General features: G+C 40.3%; 1 protein-coding gene and 1 long non-coding RNA gene across 2 annotated transcripts in view; one reads left to right on the top strand and one right to left on the bottom strand.

Moving 5' to 3' along the window:
* LOC128316287 (uncharacterized) overlaps window positions 1-23,350 on the bottom strand; it is a 163,145-nt gene that overhangs the window by 22,477 nt on the left and 117,318 nt on the right. The gene's annotated exons all lie outside the window — the stretch shown is intronic.
* The window catches only part of ITGA8 (integrin subunit alpha 8), a 186,133-nt gene that overhangs the window by 140,370 nt on the left and 22,413 nt on the right, over window positions 1-23,350 (top strand). The window contains exons 24-26 of the mRNA XM_027073509.2: window positions 7,513-7,618; window positions 10,341-10,499; window positions 19,921-20,049. Coding sequence (XP_026929310.1) covers window positions 7,513-7,618; window positions 10,341-10,499; window positions 19,921-20,049 — 394 coding nt within the window. The remainder of the gene's footprint in view (window positions 1-7,512; window positions 7,619-10,340; window positions 10,500-19,920; window positions 20,050-23,350) is intronic.

Raw genomic sequence — 23,350 nt, 5'->3', positions numbered from 1 at the left:
AGGTTGGTGAACATTTGGGTTGTTTCCAAGTTTGGGGCTATAAATAATAAGCCTGCTACAGGCATTCACATACAGGTCTTTGTTGGGGTATTTGTTTTCACAAATGGAGTGGAGTTGTATGGCAAAGGTATGGTTAACTTTACAAGAAACTGCCAACCTGTGTTTCAAAGTGGCTGTGCCATTTTCATTTGACGTCCCCCCCCCCCCCCCCGGCAGATGGGAGTTCCAGCTGTGCCGTGGGCTTGTAGGCATGTGCTTGAGGTTTGGGGTTTTTTTTGTTCATTTTTATCCATTGTAATAAGTATGTGAGAAGAATCTCATGGAGTTTTAATTAGCATTTTCTAATGATTGGTGATATTAAGCATCTGTTCACAACTCATTTGCCATTAGGGTTCTCTTTGAAGTGCCTTTTACAATTCTGCCCGGGGTGCCTGGGTGATTCAGTCAGTTGAGCATCTGGCTCTTGATTTTGGCTCAGGTCATGATCTCACAGGCTCTCTGGCAACACGGAGCCTGCTTGGGATTCTCTCTCTCTCTCCCCCGCTCTGTCCCTTCCCCCAGTCACGTTCTCTCTCTCTCAAAATAAATATAAATTTATAAATAAATAAACATTAAGAAAACCAACCTTATAATTTAAAAAATAATAATTTTTAAAAATAAATAAAATTTTGCCCATTTATTATTGTCTATCTTATTATCAAGCTGTAAAAGTTCCTTATATATTCTGGATGCAAAATCAGCTATCGGATATGTGTCCTGCAAATATTTTCTTACTGAAATATTTCTTTCAGTTTATGGTTTGGCTTGTTATTTTCTTAACAGTGATGTTCAAAAAGCAAAAATTTTTAGTTGTATGAAATTTGACTTTAAATATTTTATAGTTTGCCCTCTTTTTGTCCTTTGTAAAAAAAAAAAAATCTTTGCTTTCTGCTGAGTCTCAGGATTTTCTATTGTTTTCTTCTACAAGTTTTGCAATTTTACATTTTGGTCTATGATTAAATTATTTTTTAATCTGATCTGAGGTAAGGTCCAAGGCTCACTTTGGTATGAGAATATCCAGTTGTTGCTATGCTATTGGTTGTCAGACCATCCTTCCCCCATTGAATTGCTTGACACCTTTGTCTATCTGTGAAGCTGTTTCCAGACCTCCCATTCTGTTCCATTGATCTACATGTATAATAAGTCTTGAAATGCAAGCAATATATCCTGAGATGTCGCTAAAGTCACTTACAAATTCTAGTAGCTTTATTGTTTGTTGATTTCCTAGAATTTTCTATAACATTCCTATGTCATCTGTGAATACAAAGTTTTATTTTTTATCCTGACTAATCTCATCTGTATGTGCAAAAGTTTAGCCAACTCCAAAGTTCGAGGGAAGAGTACCCACAAGAGATTACTCTTACTTCTTTAAAAAAAAATTTTTTTTAATGTTTATTTTTGAGAGAGAGAGAGAGAGAGAGAGAGAGAGAGAGAGAGAGAGAGACTAAGCGCAAGTGGGGGAGGGGCAGAGAGGGAGACAGAATCTGAAGCAGGCTCCAGGCTCTGAGCTGTCGGCACAGAGCCCGACGCGGGGCTCGAACCCATGAACTGTGAGATCACGACCTGAGCCGAAGTCGGCGCTCAACCGACTGAGCCACACAGGTGCCCCAAGAGATTACCCTTATGTCTGACACCAATTGCAGATTTGAGTGGTTCCCCAAACCCCCCTCAGGTTTGATAATTCACATAGAAGAACTCACAGAACTCACTGAAAGCTATTATACTCATGGGCTCAGTTCATTACGGGGAAAAGATAAAAATTAAAATTAGCCAAGGGAAGACGTGTATAAGTTGGAGCCTGGGGACAGTACCACCAGACACAAGGCTTCTGTTGTTATCCTCCATGGAGTCAGCACATGTTAATTTCCTCGTATATAATAGTATATATGGAGTATCCCCAACCCAGGATCCAACTGTGATCCCCAATCACAGTTTTTATTGCCTACGTAGGCATGACCGATTCATTGACCACTTAATTGATCTCAGTCTCCAGGTTGTCTGATATGATGTGATCAAGCTCTCACCCTGAATCACACTGTTGGTCTTTCTGATGTGGGCAACTCTCACTCTAAATCATAGTTAGAATATCCAGTGGGACCCAAGACCCCCAAGAAAACAAAGATACTTCTTCTTCTCAGGCATAACATTTCTAGAGCTTAGATTTTACCTCTCAGAAGCTGAGGCCAAAGGCCAGACCAGTTTGGGGGAAAGGTTAAGTTGTTTACTATGTAGTTATGCCTTTTATTTCTTTTTCTTCTCATACTGCACAGTCTAGGAGTATCAAGGCAGGATCAAATAGACATGGTGCAAAAAGACATCTCTGCCTTGTTTTTAGATCCTACCTTGATCTTAAGGGGAAACATTCAGTTTGTCTTTCAAGGAAGTTGTCTGTTTCAGCTAAGTTGTTACATTCATGGCTCATGATAATCTCTCATTTGCCCTTTAATGTATGTAGGACCTCATCGTTCCCCATATTGGCAATTTGTATCTTTTACTCCCCCGCTTCCCTCCCTGCCGCCAGTCACTCTAACGAGAGTTTAAAGACCTTTCCAAAGAGCCAGATTTTTGGTTTCATTTTGGTTTCATATTTTTTCTTTCTTTTTTTTTACCCTCTCTTTTAATTTGTTTGTTTGTTTGTTTTCTATTCCATTGGCCCTTGCTTTTGTTATTATTATTTCCTTCCTTCTGCTCACTTTGGGTTCGATTTTCTCTTTTTTTCTGGTTCCTCTATGTAGAAATTAAATCATTGACTGGAGACCTCTATTCTTTTCTTACAAAAGCATTTAGTGCTGTAAATTTTCCTCTAAGAATTGCTGGAGCACATACCAAAATGTGAATATGTTGGGTTTTCAGTCACAGCGTTCGTAATTTCCTTTGTGATTTCTTCCTCAATTCATGAGTTGACTCACAGGAAGTGAGTTTGATTTATAGATAATTGGAGCTAATCCAGATGTTTCATTTTTGTGCATTTCTTATTTAACTCCCCTGTCTGAGAAAAACACTAAAGAAAATCAGAGAAGAAATAAGCATTTTTGTACTATCTTGACATATTTTTAACATTTATACCTTACAATACATGAAATGTTGTCTACTTCATTAAGCTTAGTTTTTCTTTGTTTTGCTAACCAAAAATAAATTGAAACTTTTTAAATTCCAAAACAAATTTTAAATTGGGATCTATTTTTATTCCATAAGACATAACTCAGTCCAAGGCGGCACAGTGTGTAAAATAACTGTATTTATTCTTATATATCCAATTTGTAAGACAAATATTTACAAGTGCATTTCTGCCATCATTTATGATGACACCAATGTTTCTAAGTTTAAAAAGAAGGACATTTTCTATTCATTTTACCAATGTTCAAAGCAGGTCATTAAAATTGGATTTCTCATCTGGGTGCAGGTTTTTTAATCGCTAGATAAATGTCCAGCATTTGACCACAGTTTATTCTCTAACATAGTGTTAAAGTTCTTTTTAACCATTTTGCAAAATAAAACTCTTTATTCCAAATACTCAGCAAAAATATTAGTTCCAATGTTTAATTCTTCAAGGAACCAACAGCTGCTGTGTTGAAAATCTTCCACACTCAGTCTCCAGAAAAATCTTTTTTTTTTTTTGCCAGTTGGTTTATTCCAATATATTTTATCATCCACTATCTCTAGCAGTTCTTATTTCATTTTTATAATTTTAAAAATAAACTCAAATGGATTGATTTCTTTTAATGGGGAAAAATACTGAGAACTGTTCTAGTGATTTTATTTATTTTTTTATAATTTGTTTTAATATTTATTTATTTTTGAGAGGGAGAGGGAGACAGAGCATGAGCAGGGGAGGAGCAGAGAGAGAGGGAGACACAGAATCCCAAACGGGCTCCAGTCTCTGAGCTGTCAGCACAGAGCCTGACACAGGGCTCGAACCCACAAACCGTGAGATCATGACCTGAGCCGAAGCCAGACTCTCAACCAACTGAGCCACCCAGGCGCCCCATGTTCTACTGATTTTAAAGCCAGATGGTGTCAACACTGTCTTTCAGCAGATTTACATGTCATTTGTTGGGACAAAGGATTAATTAGCTTTGAAGTCTGTAAGAAGTAAATCTGGCCACAAGAGGCAGCACCACATGTACTGAGCTCACAACGAGTAATAAAATCATGTCCTTTGTAATATAATCAGGATTGAGTGGGTTTGATTAAGGGACACTGCCATCATGAACAACCATGGTCTGTATGGACACTGGCCATCATGGTCAGAGCCACTGTTGCTCCACACAATAAATAGTAGTCTGCTATTTAGGACTAATAGTGTTTGAAAATAGGATTACGAAAATAGGGTCCCTACCATACTACCGCAGAATCAGATTTGAACATCCAATAGCATATAGACTTTAACTTATCAAAAACCTAATTCCTTGCTTCCCTAATCCCTTTCTAATGTCTAGTATTACCATTGATGCCCCACTCTTCATATTACTGGTGCATCTCCATGGAACAATGGTCTGTCCTCCATCTTAGAATGTGAGCACTATTCAGTAAGGGCTGTTTGGGCTGTTTATCCTAGGCTAATAGTTGATTACACTCTTTCTTCCTTCTTAAAAAAAAAAAAAAATTTTTGGAAACCAGGAGTAACCTTTCACTTATTTATTTGGATTCTTTAGAGAGTCATTGTTTTTGCCACGGCTTCCCCAAATTTGAAAAAGTCTTAGGGGCACCTGGGTGGCTCAATCAGTTAAGTGTCTGACTTCAGCTCAGCTCATGATATAATGGCTCGTAGGTTCAAGCCCCACATCGGGCTCTGTGCTGACTGCTCAGAGCGTGGAGCCTGCTTTGGATTCCGTGTCTCTGTCTCTGCCCATGCTGTGTCTTTGTCTCTCTTTGTCTCTCAAAAATAAATAAACATTAAAAAAGATTTTTTTTAAAGAAAAGAAAAAGTCTTAGAGGGTAGATAACTGAATTTTGTGAGCCATACCTTTTGAATGATTTTGCCATGCCCTATAATAGACTATTTGTTTCCTTACAGATTTCTATTTGATTTTGTTACAGAAATGGGGCAGGAAGTTTAAGTTGTCCTTGCTAAAATCACTGCTGCTTAGTGGCCCCTGTTGGTGCATTAACACAGTTGACCTCTTAACAACACAAGAGTTAGAACCACCAACCCCCTGCCCATGTAACTTTTGATTCCCCCAAAACTGAACTACTGTTGACAGTAAGCCTTACTGATAACTTAAGCAGTTGATTAACACATATTTTGTATATGCGTTATATACTGTATGTTAATAATAAAGTAGACTAGAGGGAAAAAAAGTCACCAAGAAAATCATAAGGAAGAGAAAAAAAACATTTACAGTACTGTATCTTATATATGGAAAAAAATCTGCATATAAATGGACCCTCACAGTCCAAATCTGTGTTTTTCAAGGGTCAACCATATATTGGAAGTAAAACGGATAGTACTGAGTAAACCTGAGCTCTGGTCTTCACCTGCAACTAACCTCTACTTTTCTGAACACCAATTTTCCTTTCATGTATAAAATGAGGGGTTTTGAACACATCGCCTCCATAGCACCTGTCAAGTTCTAAGTATTTATGATTCTGTGATACTGGAGCATTTATGACCAGTCTTACAGGATTGATGACCATAAGAACACAGTTTTTCAGAAAAAAATTTTCATACTTGTTCTATATGTGTCCTATACTTGTTCTCTATGCCAAAAACAAAAACAAAACAAAACAAACAAAAGTTTTCCCTAGAGCCTCACGATGGATGTGGAGCATGGAGTCAGCTCTCTGTGGCCTTTGCTAAGAGCAAAGAAAAGTTTTGGGTGGTTAGGTTGTGAAAACTCCATGGGAAAGCAAGCCCAAACTCTCTGTGCTTCACTCAAATGAAAGTAACCTTCTGTGTTCTGTACTCTTCTCCTTGCCAAGTTCCCAGAGTTTGGTCTGAACATGGATTAATCAAATCAAGTCAGAAGGGGGAGTATCACATACCAACAAAGCAATACAAGGGTAGGCAACATTGAGGTACCAGCCCCGCAAGGCTGTGCCCTGCACTTTTTGTTGAACAGTTGCCCATTAAGGATGAAAGCAAAGTGTTTTATAATTTAGTAGAATTTCTGTGGGTTGTCAGTTGAAAAAATATACTTACTTCTTCCACTCACACCCAGAAGACAATGCAGCCAAATTAACTTTGACCAAGAGCATTTGAGTTGTTTTCCAATCATTTGTGGTATACAACCTGAAGAGTTTATCATAATTTTCCAGATGAGGAAATAGGGACACACAGAAAATTAAGTTACTTGCCCTTGGGTCAGTATTTAGCCCAGTAAATTTTGCTTTCTGCTTTAGAAAGAGATTACTCAGAGGGGAAAATAAAGATAGGTGTTTGAAGTTGCTAGAGGCTGTGTTAAGTACTAATGCCTTTGAAAGGGCATTTAAGACATCTGATTGCCAAAAGAGGGATTTTCTGTTCGAGTTGCTTTTAACAGTTCTGTTCTGTTCAAGGTCTAGGAATTCTTTTAAACATACCTTACCTAAAAATTGCTAAAAAAAAAAAAAAAAATTGTTCTTTTGGGAATTCACCTTTTTAAGCTCATATAAAAATAACAATTTGGTTTGTAACCAGCTTTTACTGTAGAATAATGCCAGGTACTGTACTGTATTCACCCAGTGCTCTCTTTCTAAGTGTAAATGGCAGGCAAGAAATATCCATGTATCAAGTTAATATCCTACTTACATGATTAAATCATGTGCTTCTCTGTCTCTTACCCTTAACTTATCTAGAAGACAACTCTAGAACTCCATCAGGCTTTATTTTGGCTCTGGGCCTAGCCTTGGGGAAAGCCCAAGAAATCTCAGAAGGAGGAGTATACAAGTGGCTGCTTTTCTCCTCTGAAGTATTTAATTAAAAACTACATTTCTTCACAACTCATTATTTAACACACCACACGGTATTCTAGATTTTTATCCACAAAAAAAAAGTCCCAGTTCTTGGTATGGCTTGAAGCAGGGATTTATATCCTGTACACACACACACACACACACACACACACACACTCATACAGTTGCACAGGACCTATAGGTAGCTTTATACATTTATATGTGTATATGTTTAATTACCCATCTCAACTCACGAATGCTCTCCACTCTGCCCCCTAGTGCCCAAGAGGTGAGATACTATAAAATAGTCCACCTCTGAGCTAGAGACTAGGAATGAAGAGCCTTCGGAAGATGTTTTAGATCCTTTACGACTCCTTTAGCTGTTTTGCTAGACGTCACTTTCCATACTTTTTTTCCTTATAGACAAATAAGTCTATAGTTCAAATAGTCTATAAGTCTATATAGACTATAAGTCTATAGTTCAATAGTTCAAATAAATTAAGGGCCACTTTGTCCAGTTGCTGTTCGTATACTGTCCACTAGTGAAGCCTTCTTCACCTGTGTCATCAGCAGCAATTAACAAAACGCTCCATGTTTCAGAGTGTCGCACCCTCCGCAGATCGTTCTGCCCGTTCCTAACTGGGAACCAGAAGAGGAGCTCCACAAAGAGGAGGGAGTTGGACCAGTGGTGGAACATATTTATGAGGTAGCTTTCGTCTATCTTAAAGCTGTGTTGGGAGTGTTCTCTTACACTCTTTACCAATAAACTCTTAGTAACATTTTGAAAGACACCGATCCAAGATCTGAGCTTTATATGCTGCTATCATATTGGAGCGGGGGACTGTATGAGTCACTTGCTTTTTAGTGGTAAGAGCCGTTATGTAGTGAGACTATTTTATCTTGTTACTGTTCTCTTTTTATTATAGATTTTTTTTTTAATGTTTTTATTTTTGAGAGAGAGAGAGAGAGAATGAGCAGGGGAGGGCACAGAGAAAGGGAGACACAATCTGAGGTAGACTCCAGGCACTGAGCCTGATGTGGGGCTTGAACCCAAGCACCACCAGATCATGACCTGAGCCAAAGCCAGATGCTTAACCGACAGAGCCACCCAGGCGCCCCTACTGTTCTCTTTTAAATGTTCCTTAATTCCTCTTAACGTTTGGACAGCCTAAGCATCAAAATGATTAGCTTCCTAAACTGTATTTTGCCTCTTCCTACATTTTCAAATGTAGAAACATTTAAAACCTACCCATCTCTTAAACTGAAAGTCACCAACCAGAAGGTACCAGACAGAGATTTTATGGATTATTCACTATTGTACAATATATATATATATATATATATATATATATACACACACACATATATATATGTATATATATGTATGTATATATACACACATATATACATACATGTATATATATATTAAAACCCATATATATAACTTATAACCATATATATATATATATATATATATAAAACTTATTCTGAGATTTGAAGTAGTCCTCAATTAGAAAAATATTTTCCAGAAGGAAACCAGCAGCTCATGAAAAAGCCCTGATGATCTTTTTCTACTTCAAGTGTTAAATTGTGAATAGGGAGTAACTTTGTTGACACATCATCTGAAACATATAAATTTCTTAGGGGAGTCTGGGTGGCTCAGTCAGTTAAGCCACCTGACTTCAGCTCAGGTCATGATCTTTCAGTCTGAGTTCGAGCCCCGCGTTGGGCTCTGTGCTGACACCTCAGAGCCTGGAGCCTGCTTCAGATTCTGTGTCTCCCTCTCTCTCTGCCCCTTGCCTGCTCACGATCTGTCTGTCTCTGTCTCTCAAAAATAAATAAACATTACAAAAATTACTGAAACATTTAAATTTCTTAGAGTTAGAAACTAATATGTAGTAAAGGGCTAGTTCAGTAGTTGTTCTTTTTTTTTTTTTTAATAAAATAAATACCATTAGTGGAGAGTAGTTATTCCTGTTTATTGTCAAAGGATCAGGAATAGAATTTTGGTAAAAATGATGCTCCAAGCCGTCTTCTGTTTGAGGTCCCTTTTTATTTAATGCTGTCTGTTTCCTGTATAACTCATTCCACTGACCTAATAATCCTGACTGTGACTTTCATCTCAAGCTACAAGGGACATGAATAGCATTCTCTAAGGTTAACAATGAAGCCATTTCAAAACTGATGAGCTGTTTACATATGTGGGAAAGAAGCATCAATTCCTGCACAGCGTCAACACGAAAACCTCTGTCATCTGCCCAACCTGAGGTTCAGAATCAGCCCTGTCCAAAGCTGGATCAAAGCTTTTCCCTAAACTCTCTTGATAGCAAAAGGATAACATAGTCCCCAAGGCCACTCAGATTAAGAACCTCACTGGAAAAGAAAAAAAAAATGTTGTCAAATAATTGATGAAACTTGTGTGCACCAATTTCTGCCTAAGAAGGGTGAAACTTTAAAGTCTGCCACCATATTCAAGCTCAGTGATTCTCAGGGAAGCCCTGCTTCTAATCTTAGAAGAAACGGATCATAAGATTTTAGGGTAATAATCCATGGTGACAAAGCAATCGTCACGTTTCTTCCATGCTATTCTCATGTCTCAAAATATACTGTTATCAGTGGATGTCATGTTGCTCTGATAATGTGAACTAAGTGAGCCGCCTAATAAGCAAAACCAATTATAAATTGTTTCATTGATCAGTATAATGATCAGAACTGTGAAAAAAAAAAGGGGGGGCAAAAGTTTCCTGCTAACTTTGAAGTGAATTTTCAAAACCACAAGAAATTTAAATACATTTAGTGAACTTCTCAAGCTGTTTTTTGTGTCCTGTGAGTATAGGATTCATGTGTTTAAAATGCTCATCTCTTTATGAGACATGGCCTTTCTTTGAGATTCACTGATTAAAACAGAAGAAGCCCAGCTTTGAAACGCACACTTGCAGTGAACTGTGGTGAGGCTGGATGGTCTTTAGCATTTGATGGATAACCATTTTTCCAGAGGGTGAAAGACAGTGCACCACAGATGGTTACAATTGACAAGTCGGTAGTCAGGAAAACGGCAGATTTCAATGTAAAGAAAGAGTAACTAGGTTTTGAAAGCACATAATTAAAATTGCATTTCTAGCACTGTGATTAAATTAATATAAACTTAAGGTAAACATCATCATCGGACCTGGTCTTTGCATGGTCTTTGCTAAGGAAATCTGCCCTGAGAGCTTCATAAAATGGAAGATTCTTGTCTGAGCACCAGCACCTGTTTTCGGAGCATCTCTGGCTGATAAAGATTCTGTTTTCGTATAGCCACTATCGTAGCCCAGATGCATTAAAGCCAAAAATACGTGCTTCTTTAGACTGGGCATGAAGTATGTGGCGTTTGGTTTCATCTTTCTGTTTTGTGCTGTACCATCATTTGATGTGTTCCTTGTTTGTAGCTGCACAATATTGGACCGAGTACCATCAGTGACACTCTCCTGGAGGTGGGCTGGCCATTCTCTGCCCGGGATGAATTTCTCCTCTACATTTTTCATATTCAAACTCTCGGACCTCTGCAGTGTCAAACAAATCCTGACATCAACCCACTAGATATAAAGGTAGGAGCCTGGTCCAACTAAGCTGTTCTGCTTGTTTATTAGGGTAAGGAAAAAAAAAATTAAAACTGTAGCTTTTATTTTTTAAGGCAAAATAATTACAAGAGTAAGTTCTTTCAGTGATAATCTGTCCAGCCTTTTCTTTTCATTTTATGGCTAAAATGCCAGACCTAACTTAAACTGTCACTCCTAGAAAACTTACATTTCTCTTGGTTCTGTTGCTCATGGCGACCTGTCATTTAGTTAGTCTATTTGAATGTGTACCTTTTGCATATGGTTTGACTTGCAGCACAACCAAACCAAAATCATAAGTAGACATGTCGTGTTTTGGAGAATTCATACCAAATGCTATTTTTGGAGTCCTTTTGGTACATTGCCAAAAGATATAAGGATCTTTGCCAAAATGGGCTTCTCCAGATGTTGCCAATAGCAAGTAGTAAAATGCGATAATTTGCCAAAGGCCATCTCAGTGCCCTGAGAACCCCCAGACTGGAAATTTCTGGACCCCATTCTTCAGTGCAGCTTATAGAGAAGCCTAGAGCAGTGTTTTTCCAATTCTTAAGCATAGCCAATCACCTGGAGGTCTGTTTAGAGGCAGGGCCTGAGGGGGGCCTGAAACTCTGCCCCTCGGCAACCCCCACCTGACATCCATGCTGGGAGCTCAAATGTCCAAGGAGCTCATCTCATTCAGATTAAGATCCAAATCTGGCTTTTAAGTTTCTTCTGGGAAGAAAAGAACATAATTAGCATCAACGCTGGAGAATATCACATTTGAATGGAGGGGGAAAAAAACGTTTGTAACCCGATGTTATCCTCAAAAGAGAACTTCGTGTTAAGAATGAACATTGTCTAGTAGCTCAGGGAGACAGTGTCTCTGTTAGAAATGGCGCTTCATGAAATACTAACTCAACCATTTGGAACGCGGGTCTGCCTCTCCTCGAACAGGTGGTGCTGAGACGTGGCCAGTTATGAAAGGCTTTCTTCTTCAACCCAACGTGCCTTCTATTCCAAGAGAGGAAGAGTAAAAGGGGTTCAGTATTAAAGGATTTATAGGCAAAAAGTCTCCTTCTTCAAGGGGAAATAATAAATAAGGCCACTTGTATTCCACAAAATTATTTAAAATACTGCCTCCCTGAATTTTTTTTTTCCATTTCCTCTCTCTTGGCTCTTCATTGAGATGATTTTAATGTCTTCAAGGACAGTGGCTTACTATAAAGTAACATCTTCAAATGTTAATAATGTGTAACATCTAAGCAATTAAAGCTTTCACATTTCATGTGCTGTAGTTACTGGGTTCTCTACTTCAGTCGTGGATTCCTGGAGCACGTGATCATGGGGAAGGTTTCTAAACTCGTGAGTGTAATGTTTGGTTTATATATGACACTATTTATATATGTTTGTATATTTTATGTAACCTGTGTGATATGACCCATGTTGGTTATGAATTCTTTTTTCTTGCGATTTAACAATTATTCGCAGTGACTGGAACAATACCAATAGATAGTTTGCCTTCAGTGTTGACAGATTCGTGCACCTGCATTCCCTGCCACACAGATTTTCTTTAAAGTATAGCCTTTGATTAAAACTTTAAGGCTAGGGGGTGCCTGCTTGGCTCAGTCAGTTAAGCGTCTGACTCTTGATGTTGGCTCAGGTCATGATGTCACGCTTCGTGAGATCGAGCCCTGATTGGGGCTCGGGATCTTGGGATTCTCTCTCTCTCTCCCTCTGTCTCTCTCTCTCTGCTCCTTGCCCACTCAAGCATGCTCGCTCGCTCTCAAAATAAATAAATAAACATCTTTTAAAAACCTAAGGCTAGTAATTTTTTAAATGCAACTTAATTATGCTTTTATAAAACTCTCAATTTGTGGAAATTGAATATAAGAAGATTTGATTACAGGGTGAAGGAATAGCTCCCCAAAATAACAAATGATAACAATTCATGAATTCTTAAAATTCAGAATAATGAAAAACTTGAAGTGTTTTTAATTTCAGGTACTCCAAGTACCTTTACTTATATGTAGCATGTATAACCCGGACAGTCTAAAAGGGATTTTGTCAGTGAATAGATTTTAAAAATTAATTATCAGTAAATTTTATATCAGCAGCTATCAAAAGCTGAGAGTACCTGAAAGTTATTTTCTGCTTAAGATATTAAATAATTTCTTGGTGAAGTTGCTATAAACTTACTTGGCAATTTATTTCTTCCTAGATAATACAGAGCTAAACATTCTTTTCTCTGTCTTAAATATGAATTGAAATTAGCAAAGAACAAATTATTTATTAGATCTAGAATAGGTGTGGGAAACTTTTTTAACTTAGGTATCAATTTCAGATCCTTACATCAAAGTTAATTGCTATATTTTTAATATAGATATTTTAAAATAAATATACTTTTTTTAACTTAGTTCTTTAGGAAGCAGAGCAAGAGTGGGTGTAGCAAAAGGAACAGGCAGTCAAAATACATTCATCTAGGCAAAAATTAAATCCTAGTAATCAATAATCAATCTCATTTGCCCACCAAGGTAAAATTCCTTATGATTCGGTTCTATAATTTCTTTTTTTTTTTAAGTTTATTTATTTATTTTGAAAGAGACAGAGAGAGACAGAGAGCTTGAGCAGGGGAAGGGCAAAGACAGAGGGAGAGAGAGAATGCCAGGCAGGCTCCATGCTCAGTGCTGTGCCCAACTTGGGGCTCAATCTCAGGAACCTTGAGATCATGGCCTGAGCTAGAATCAAGAATAGGATGCTTGGGGCACCTGGGTAGCTCAGTCGGTTGAGCATCTGACTTTGGCTCAGATCGTGACCTCACGGCTCGAGAGTTCAAGCCCCGCATGGGGCTCTGGGCTGACAGCTCAGAGCCTGGAGCCTGCTTCGGATTCTGTGTCTCCCTCCCTCTCTGCCCCTCCCCCACTCGTGTTCTGTCTCTATCTCTCAAAAATAAACAAACATTAAAAAAAAAAAAGACTAGGATGCTTAACTGACTGAGCCACCCAGGTGCTCCTACAATTTCTTTATAAATAGAGCAATAATTAGTGAGTGCCTCCTAAAACATCTGCATCTACAAGCAGTTCATTTTCTCTAAGTTCTTCCTGAGGATACTGCAGTCCCCACTGGATAAGCCACCACAATATCCCAGGCCAGCCGTGGGTCTGTTAGAGGGAAAGCTCCCACAGCAACTTTCTCAAGTATCCTCTGGACGATTTTCAAGTTCCCCACCATGTTTGCCTCTCCAACCATTCAACTGATTTCCCCGCAGCAAAATCCCTTTCTCTCGGGGTCACAAACACCTTTTTGTCCACTTCCCCCTTCTGTATGTATTCTCATTTTTCCAACTTAACTACTGAAAGTAGCTCCCTTCTTCATTGCCTCTTTGCAGCTCCGACAAATGTCTCAGGAAATGTGCTGATGATAAAGAAGCTGTGCAGATTTCCTTAGAAGCATTTTCTAGGCCATCCGCTCCAAGTACCTACCACCACCAACTCTAAAACCTTTGCAATTCCCCAGATATCCCCTGCAGACGCTCTACAACATTTCAAAATAATTTCTCCTTTCTGCCTAATTAAATCTAATAGCATTTAATATAACTAATGTATTTAACACAATATGGCTTCTTTCTGCTTTTTTAAAAAAATTACTCCTATAGTAACCTCCTGGCTTTGTTTTTTATTGAAAATACATAGTTTTACTCATCAAAGCCATATTGTAGATAAAGTAAGGGTTTTTTTGTGGGCTGGCCTGAAAACTGAACCACCATTTAAAAGATTGCTTCTAAAGAGAAATGCATTCGGAGTGCCAAACACCTAGTCTAAAATCATCTGAAATATAACCCATCTGTAAATTGAACATGCATTCCAAATATGAGTCTCCTCACATAAACCTCAAAGTCTGATAAGGTCTGAACAGAATTCAGTCTTCCAAACAGTGACCGGTACAGTTTCATTATCCCACCAAGTGGCCCAAATGTCCCCAAAGTTTGAGGAGCAGTCTGCCTTTGAAAGTCACCACCACGATCATGGGAGACAAGGGGCAGAAGTTCTCACCCGCACTCATTGCCCAAATACAGAGCATCAGTGACTAAGTTTGGGGGGTGTGGGGTGCAGGCAAGGACACACTCAAATGCCTCTAGAAGTTTGTGAGTTGTTTTTTAAATACTTGCCTCATATCAGGCTTTGTGGGGATTCGCTTAGTCTGCTTTGTTGATGCTGTTCAAACACCCAAGTGTGAAGGTAAATGAGAGTGTGTGCAGGTGATGGAGTTCAGGAAAAGTGAGTCAGCCACACAACCCAGCACAGGGGGACCAAAGGGTGGGGCAGCACCTGGGGTACATTCACTCCTGCTTTCACTTCTGCCACCCAGTGAAATGGTTGCTGTGTTTTGTTTTCTGTTCTTCCCATGATGGTTTCACTTCATCAAGTTCATCTCTCTGTCTTCTAAGGGCTTAGGGGCGTAAGAAGATGGCCATGAAGGTTCTGCCTCCAGGCTTCAGAGACAGGATTTTTTTTTTTAATTTTGTTTTAATGTTTATTTATTTATTTTTGAGAGAGAGAGCACGAGCAGGGGAGGAGCAGAGAGAGAGGGAGACAGAATCCAAAACAGGCTCCAGGCTCCAAGCAGTCAGCACAGAGCCCGATGCAGGGGCTCGAGCTCATGGACCGTGAGATCATGACCCGAGCTGAAGTCGGACGCTTAACCGACTGAGCCACCCAGGCGCCCCCAGAGACAGGATTTTAACGCAGCAATCTTTTCACGTTGTACCATCTAAAACATTATGAAAGATTCAACTGTCTGCAGCATTCCCAACCAATCCATTACATCTAATTCATTCCAGATCCTTCTTGAAATAAATTTTTACAGTTGGATACAGCATTTCTCAACCATTCTAAAGGCAGTCAAAGAATGATTTCAAACTATCCGTTATCTTATTTTGGTGAACTTTATCCTGGGGTTTGAGGAGTCCTCCAGACAAGCTATGATCTCTTGATAAGATGTAGCTGAAAAAGCAAACGTTATTTAGGAACCAAAGTTGCATAAAGAGTAAAGGATGTTTTTTGAAGTTGGCAAGGTTTCGTCACCAACAGCCAAGTATGAGAACTGGACAAAAGGGCTGCGCAATGTCAGACTGTACCCCGGGGAGGCGGGGGACAAGCGAGGTGCCGGAATTCAACCTGCACGGAGATCAGGGCACCACGTTCTGGGCCCCAGCGCAAGAAAGAAGCCAGAGGCACAAACGATCGGACAGAGGCTGGGCTAGGGTGACGGCAACAAGAGAGAAAGCCACTGTTGCCCAAAGAACGGACCTTGGAGCCTGGAAGGCAGAAGGTTACAACTGTCTGGAACCAGATCATTCTCACAGGAAGCCCGAATTACAACCAGATAGTACAAACGTGGACACAGAAACACAGAGGCCGTTTGCCAAGGATTAGAGCTCTACAACTAGTTGTTGGTTTTTCTATTTCTTTTTTTTTTTAATCCGTGAGCACACAGACTGTGGCTTGGCTTGGCAAATTTGCAGTTGTGTCTTACACTTAAGAGAATTTTTTCCTTCATTACTGCCTCCATTTACTTACTGCTTCTTATTAATTCAGAATGCAGGAACACTGGTTACAGCTCCCAACCCACTTGTGTTCTCTCCTCTCTCTCTCATGTTCCCCTTGATAGAATTGTTTCATTCACTTCTTAAAATTTTTTTAATGTTTATTTTTTGAGAGAGAGAGAGATTGAGCAGGGCAGGAGCAGAGGAGAAAGGGAGACAGAGGATCAGAAGTGGGCTCTGAGCTGTCAGCACAGAGCCCGATGTGAGGTTCAAACTCACAAATATGAGATCATGACCTGAGCCAAAGTCGGACACTTAACCAACTGAGCCACCCAGGTGCCCCACCTTTTATTTTTAACAGTGCCTATAGGTCCGATTTTCAGCCACCAAAGGGAATACACTCTCCAGGGTCAATTTCTCTTTGCCTTATCTTCTCTCTCTCTTTTTCAAATGCTTACTTACTTTTGAGAGAGCACAAGTGGGGGAGGGACAGAGAGAGAGGGACAGAGGATCCAAAACGGGCTCTGCACTAACAGGCTGACAGCAGTGAGCCTGATGCGGGGCTGGAACTCAGGAACGGCAAGATCAAGACATGAGCTGAGGTCAGATGCTCAACCGACCAAGCCACCCAGGTGCCCCTGCCTTATCTTCTCTTTAAGATGGTCTTCAGGTCCTCCTGTAAATTTTAAAATGCAAAAACATGTCCCACAACTAAGAAAAGCTTCAAAATCGCCAATGGAGTGAATTGATTCTTTTAGTCATTCTTCGCATGAACTTTTCAGAATGTTTTAAAAAAAAAAAGTGGATTTTTTTTCCTCTCCTGACAAATCCTTAACATTTATGTCTTAAGGAAAATTACATGGTAGACTGACCTCCATGGTCTGTCCCTACTTCGACTTAATTGTAGACGAAGAGTTATATGAAAGAAAGTCCACCATCTTTTGTGAACTAGGACTACCTGAGGTGCAAAGACAAATCACAAACAAGAAGACGAGAGCACGCGTTGTGTTTGTTTGGGTTCAAAGAGCCCTTAATCTTATCTCACCCAACTGTGTTCTTCAAAAGCTGCATTTCCAGCTGTCTTGCGCAATCCAGCCATCCAGTATCCCTTTAATTCATAAATTTAAACGTAGCCCAGAGTGAAGAGCTTGGTGAAGAGTCATGAAAATAGAAAACTCCTGTTGGAGTCAAAATCTGAGTAGCAGCTGGGGGGAAAGAACCGTATTTACTAACAATCGTTTCCTTATTACAGAAAGGAGCAATTTTCACATTTGTTCTGAAGAAGATACTTGAGTGTTTGCCACCAGCTGCTCGGAGCACTTAAGAAATTGTATTCTGCAGCGAACGTCTGCCTAACAGGGGTGCTAAGAGGCCCTCGCCGCTAAGGATTTCAGATTAAGGAAACACGTGAGCTGTGGCTTCACAATCGATTGTGAAACAGGCTCCAAAAGTTCATCTAGAAAATAGGCTGTACCTGTTGTTTACATTTCTTGGATAACTTCTCCCTTGTTTTTTTTGTTTTTTTGGTTTTTTTTTTTTTTGGTTTTGGTTCGTTTTGTGTTTTGGGTTTTTGTTTTGTATCTTGAAACAATTTCTGGAATGCCACTTCAGAACACTGGTTTGGAAGTCACTGGAAGACATTCTCAGTGTGGTGTTTAGGAGGGACATTCCTCTATCTGTAAAACAATATCACTAAAAGAACGAAGCATGTTTTACCAGCCCCTGCTGTGGGTCTCGTTCATTCTCTGGCTCAGAGTAAGTCCTGTGTTTTGCTGAGAGACCACTCCTAAGTATTTGTAAGTGATGACGCACCAGGGGCCACCACAAACGTGTTATTTATCTGTGCACAAGCTGCATCTGATGCAACCACACAGGAAGCTGAAGAGTTTTCTTCTCTATGGGCTATTATTTTACTGCTACTGCGACCGCTACAGGAATAATACGCAGCGCGATATTAATTGTAGTCACTATGCTCTACATTCCACCCCTAGGACTTGTTTATTTTATAACTGCGAGTTTGTACTTTTTGACCACTTTCACCCATTTCACCCCCCCTCCCCAGTCCCCCAACTGTGCAATCACCAACCTGTTCTCTGTATCTATGAGTTAGAGGTTTAGTTTGGGTTTGGGGGGATTTGGGGTGGTCTTTTTTTTTTTTTAGATTCCACATGATATTTATCTTTCTTTGTCTTAGTTCACTTAACATAATGCCCATGAGGTCATCCATGTTTTCGCAAATGGCAGGATTTTCTTCTTTTTTTTAATGTTTGGATAATATTTGTGTGTGTGTGTGTGTGTGTACCCCACATCTTTATTCATTCATCTCCAATGGACACTTAGGTTGCTTCCATATCTTGGCTACTATAAGTAGTGCTTCAGTGACCATGGAGGTGCATAGATCTTTTCAAGCTCGTGTTTTCCCTTTCTTTGGATGAATACCCAGAGGGGAACTGCTAGATGATGTGTCCATACTTTCTTATGTGACAAACTTAATGACTCCTTTTAGTCCTAATTCTTTACTTGGCTGCAGGATTGGACATCCTCAGTCACTCTTTATTTTTGCAGCTTCCTTTTCCTTGGGCTTCCCTAGATCCATACTTTCTTGGATTGTCTCTTACATCCAATTTCCCCCATCTTACTTTTCCTCCCTGGATCTTCTTCCTCTCCCTGTTTCCTGATATTTCCTTCGATGTTATATGTAACCCTATCCTTATTATTTTACATCTTCTCATTGGGCAACTCATCAGCAGTTACTATACAGCTTGATGGGTACTGATGGGGGAGTGGAGCCATCATGTGGGATATCAAACAGGGGCTTGGGAATTAGCCTGGTGCACATCAGGAGTGGATGGAGGTTCTGTGCATCCTGTGCAAAGCAGGACGTGAAGGGCTCTTGGTTAAGAAATGAGGCTGGAGAAGTAGGCTATGCATGGCATACTAAGGAGTCTGGACTCTACCTGTTTATCCACTAGATTTTTCTAGGTTCTTACGACACACTGAGCACTCTCATTTCATCTTTTGTGGTGCATCCTACATCTGCAATATAAGAATATCTTTTTTCATCCCATAGAAATAAGCATACTATTATTTTTCCTGGGACTAGAAAGGAAAACATGTGTTTGGGGAACCTAGGGAGACAGAAAATTAAGGTTCTATATTCAGTTGGTTTAAAATGAAGAGTTTTAATAGGATATTGTGTGAGATTTATTGGAACTTTAAAAATATTTATTCAGCTATCAGATGTACCCAGCATGGAGCCTCAGATAAAAATCATAAGTTCTAGAACACTCACAAAACAAACTCAGGGCTAAAAACAAGCTCCCTCACAGCACAGTGTTCATCTGGCATGCTTTGGAAAAGTCGTTTTTATTAGAACACGATTCACTCCTGAGGGAGAATGTTTTACAACTGTAGGAGTGTGGGGCTCAGACATGCCAAAGTTGGGTCCCTGACCACATCACGCTGTTTCCCTATGGCCATCGCCTCACTTTCCTACCACCTCAGGATCCGTCTCACCACACAGAAGGTTCCTGAGTTTCACCAGTCCCAGTATACAATGAGAGTAAAGTAACAAGTAAATGACTCCTACTTGAAAAGTCACCCCCTAATAGGGAAATCACTTCTGCTAAAATCGGACCCTTACGAGATAAATTTTCCAGGAATGCATTCCCCATCCTTCAGGAGTTCCTATCGTTGGAGAATGGGAAGCCTTGGTCCTTGTCAGCACAGTTCATTTTGCTGTTGAACATGCTGCTGGTAAATCAGGACAGGTCTGACTTCTCATGTGACTCATGGCCAGTTGAGGGGGAAAAATGCCTCAAGTTCAAGGCTGATGGAAAGGAGGCAAGCATTTATAAGACTGACATGCCATCTCTTGCTTTCTGTTTGCAGCCCGCCACCCCCCCAGAGGACACCCCCGAGCTGAGCGCCTTTCTGCGGAACTCGACCATCCCTCATCTTGTCAGGAAGAGAGACGTGCGTGTGCCAGAGCCCCATAGACAGAGCCCCGCAAAAATCCTCGTGAGTTGTCTCAGTGCGCGCACATGGGAGAGGAAAGGGTGGATAGGACAGAACTCCCAAACACAGATGGTTTTAACTTCAACTATAGTTTCTCCTTGTCAGTCAGTGCTCAGGTAGGCCCACCATGTCTTGGCCCTACACGAAGTGAGCCATGAAAGTGACGTTTCCATGGGGACAAAGGAGTATTTGCATTATAGTGTTTTCACTCTTCTCCACCTGCCATGCAGACCATGTTAGAGAAATAATGATGAGAACGTAAACCATGGCGGGGAATGCATTTGCAGAACACAAAGCTCTCTCTGTGAGCCTGTCCCCAGACACTGAGCACAAGAGTGCGAAAGAAGCTGTGGGCAGCGGGTCCTGGGAGGTCAGACGTGCCCCTACATCTCACGCTCCTCTGCTCGTCCAGAAGAGATGAGAAGGGGGCCTTCTGATTTCCTGGGCCAAAATCCTACAGAGTCTTAGCACTGGGGGATGTCAGAGATCCGTCCTGAGCTTAGTCAGCCCTTTGCAAAACTGGAAGAGTGCTCAAGAGTCAGTTTCTGTTCAGTTCTCTCACTCCTTCCAAGGTCAATGTTAATACCACCAACCTCTACACTTAAAAGAGGCTAAAATGTGGGACACCTGGGTGGCTCAGTCAGTTCAGCGTCTGACTCTTGATTTTGGCTCAGGTCATGATCTCACAGTTTTAAGTTCGAGCCCTGTGTCAGGCTCTGTGCTGACAGCACGGAGCCTACTTGGGGTTCTCTCTCTCCCCTTTCTCTTTGCCCCTCCCCTGCCCTTGTGCTCTCTCTCTCTCTCACTTTCTCTCTCAAAATAAATAAAAACATTTTTTAAAAAGGCTAAACAATTTTTTAATGTTTGTCTTGAACATGTTCTAACATTCATAAAAAGTTTCAAATGCAGAGATGGACAGAAAAATACAACAAGCAAGTCTGACTTATTCAGTTAAACTGAAATCAGGGGAAGAATGTTTATTATAATAGAAGTACCTGAAGTAACCTGGCCAAAAGTCATTGGCAGATTTTTTTTCAAGTCTTTAAAATTTTTAAGTCATACACACACACACACACACACACACACACACATATATACAGTATATATACATATATATATATATATACACACACATATATTCATTTATTTTTGAGCAACAGAGAGAGAAAACACAAGTGGGGGAGGTGCAGGGAGAGAGGGGGACAGAGGATCCAAAGCGGGCTCTGCACTGATAGCAGAGAACCCGACGTGGACGTGGGGCTCAAACTCAGGAACCACGAGGTCATGACCTGAGCTAAGGTCAGATGCTCAACCGACTGAGCCACCCAGGTGCCCCCGAGTCCCTATAAATTTTTATGGCATGGTCATGTTTTTCAAAACCCGAGAGTAGGGAAATTGATACGCTCTTCAGCTTAGGATAAAATAATACAATTTTGCATATTATTATTTTAGGGAAGCTTCCAGGAGGGACAAAAGAACAGAAAACAATGATTTAAGTCCTGGGGATGTGACATACAGAATGGTGGCTACAGCTAATAATATTGCATTGCATACTGGACACTTGCTAAGAGAGGAGATCTTAAAAGTTATCATTAAAAAAACTGTAACTATCTGTGAGGATGGATATTAACTAGACTTATTGTGGCAATCATTTCACAATATATACAAATACCAAATCATTTTGTTGTACGCCTGAAACTAATACATTATGTGTATTATGCCTCAATAAAATTAATCAATTATACCCTGAAACTAATACATTATGTGTATTATGCCTCAATAAAATTAATCAAGTATACCTTAATAAAAAAATTTATAATTTAATTTTTAAAAAAGAAAAACAACGATTGGCATCTACAGAGTTCTAATTTGCACTACCAGTGCGAACACCCTCTGGAGAACCAGTGCCCAGACCTATATGGGAACCAACAATTTAGAAAAATCAACTTCCGTTATAGTGTATGTCTCATGAGTTCACAGAGACAGTAGGGATCAGTAACTAAAATTCTCTTGAAAATTATATGCACTTCTGTTGTAGGGTTAGGTTTTCTCCCCCCCCCTCCTGTTCTTTCTCATTAAGGATTTTTAAGGCAAGATGATTTTTAATTTCTGAATATCATTGAAACTTATTACTTGCAGATGACAGCAAGGCAGTTTTTGATTTCCATGTCTGACCTTATGAACTCATGCTTTATTCTCTTTCTCTCTTATTGGTTTGAAAATTGCAAATCCTCTGCCTCCCCATGTCCTCAAGTCAAAACAGTCCTGGATAGAAAGTGATTATACAAAGTTTATTCTAAAATCAAAAGTTAAATAAGACCTCCTATGGTTTTTGTTTAGTTAAAAACAACTTACTGAATCCCATTTCTGATTAGGAATTTGAAAGTGCAAAATGCCAACATCCTGTGTTGGGATCATAATTTCCACTTTGCATAGGAAAAATTTGTATCCGTTAGCACTGAAATATAATTTCTCCTCCGCCTAAGAATGTCCTTGCCTTTCTCATCCTGGGCCCCTGCTGCTCTTGTAGTGACCACCCCATCTCCTCATCTCCAGGCTTTCTTCTTGTCCTTTCCCTACTCAGCTTACAGAAACCTTATCTTTCAAACCTTCTTCTGCATAGGACACTATTAACCGCTTCCTGCAACAATTGCATCCCTTGGCCTCCCCCAAAAACCTCCCCTGGTTCTCTTCTAGCCTGTTGGCCTGCGTCGTCTTGGAATTGTTCTTGGGCTTCTTATCCACCCCTGTACCTCTGCATTCCATCCTTGGGCCCCACCCCTCCCCCACCAACTTCACTCTTTAAGAGAAATGTTTTGCAAGATCATAACTCCAGTCATACCCACGTGCCTCCTGCCATCTTAGCCATCCCTGCTGCACTCTGGACCCTAGGGGTGCAGCGTACATGTTCATCTGAATGTCTAATAGCCACGCCAGTCCCAACATATCCAAAACCCTGTCTCCATGATCCCCAGAACGTGCTTCTTTAGAATTCCCCACCTCAGTAATGCCGGTGCCCATCCACTCAGTTCCCCAAGCCAAAAGGGCTCCCCCCAATCCTCCCTCTTCTTCAAGATCTCCAATTTGTCACCAACTATCCCGTTCTGCTTCCTGAGCTGCCCTTAACTTTGTCTTCCTCTCTCCATCCCCATAGCGTTGGTTCAGGGCCTCCTTGCCTCCCACTTGGACTCTTGCAACAAGCCCTTATCACCCTCCTTGCTTCCTGCTCTCCTCCCGCCATTCTTGCCTCACGTACCACCTGCCCCTAAAACACACACCCAATCATAACTCTTGCTTAAATGGG

The sequence above is a fragment of the Acinonyx jubatus genome, chromosome B4 (assembly GCF_027475565.1).
Source record: "Acinonyx jubatus isolate Ajub_Pintada_27869175 chromosome B4, VMU_Ajub_asm_v1.0, whole genome shotgun sequence".
Lineage (NCBI taxonomy): Eukaryota > Metazoa > Chordata > Mammalia > Carnivora > Felidae > Acinonyx > Acinonyx jubatus.
The sequence above is the reverse complement of the archived record's forward strand: the minus strand, read 5'-3'. Positions and strand labels throughout refer to the sequence as shown.